This window comes from Myotis davidii, unplaced genomic scaffold (assembly GCF_000327345.1).
Source record: "Myotis davidii unplaced genomic scaffold, ASM32734v1 scaffold67, whole genome shotgun sequence".
Classification (NCBI taxonomy): Eukaryota; Metazoa; Chordata; class Mammalia; order Chiroptera; family Vespertilionidae; genus Myotis; species Myotis davidii.
Window position 1 is genome coordinate 511,394 of NW_006298521.1, and position 809 is coordinate 512,202.

An 809-nucleotide genomic window follows, 5' to 3' on the forward strand; every position below is an offset into this window, starting at 1 on the left:
CTCCTCAGGGCCGCGTCCAGCGCTCGCTCTGCGGCAGCACTTTCTGAAACGGCGGCCTCGTTCTTCTCGGGAGAAAAGCTGAGAGCCTGCGGCACAGCCGGAGAAAGACTCCCGTCCGAGGACACGTCGGCGCCTGGGGCCACCGCCTGGCTGCCCCTGTTCCCCGGCGCAGCTCTGCGGGCGGAGGGAAAGCTGTGAGTGGGAGTCTGTGCGGCTGGTGCTGGGGCTCTGCGGCAGCACTTTCTGAAACGGCGGCCTCGTTCTTCTCGGGAGAAAAGCTGAGAGCCTGCGGCACAGCCGGAGAAAGACTCCCGTCCGAGGACACGTCGGCGCCTGGGGCCACCGCCTGGCTGCCCCTGTTCCCCGGCGCAGCTCTGCGGGCGGAGGGAAAGCTGTGAGTGGGAGTCTGTGCGGCTGGTGCTGGGCCTGCTGCCACTCCCTGGGGCCGGTCAGCCTGTCCCCGTGGAGCCTCCTCTCGCCTCCCTGCGGCCTCCTACCTCCCTGCAGACGTCCTCCGGGGCTCAGACGACAGCTGCCGAGTGGACACGCACAGGGGAGAAGCCAGGGTCCTGGGCACGGTGCTAGGGGTCACCAATGGGAGGCCAGAGAGCCGACGGCCGGCGGGTGTGGGCAGGCCGGACGCGCGTGTGGTGCTGGCGGGGGTCCTGGCCGGCCCTGAGGGGCGCCGTGCGGGAGTGCTGTGGGCCACCCTGGGAAGACAGGACCCTGGAGCACGGCCGTCGTCACAGACCGAGGTGCTCACGCAGCGGGAAGCCCTGTTTCCGCAGAACAGCTTCCAGCAGCACCGC

The 809-nt window shown here is 70.0% G+C and overlaps 1 protein-coding gene across 1 annotated transcript in view; it reads right to left on the reverse strand.

The window, feature by feature from the left end:
- Positions 1 to 809, reverse strand: part of GTSE1 (G2 and S-phase expressed 1) — an 11,268-nt gene that overhangs the window by 1,860 nt on the left and 8,599 nt on the right. Inside the window, exons 5-7 of the mRNA XM_015570735.1 lie at positions 498 to 710; positions 216 to 374; positions 28 to 174 (exon numbers count right to left, since the gene is read on the reverse strand). Of these exons, the coding sequence (XP_015426221.1) occupies positions 28 to 174; positions 216 to 374; positions 498 to 710 (519 nt within the window). The remainder of the gene's footprint in view (positions 1 to 27; positions 175 to 215; positions 375 to 497; positions 711 to 809) is intronic.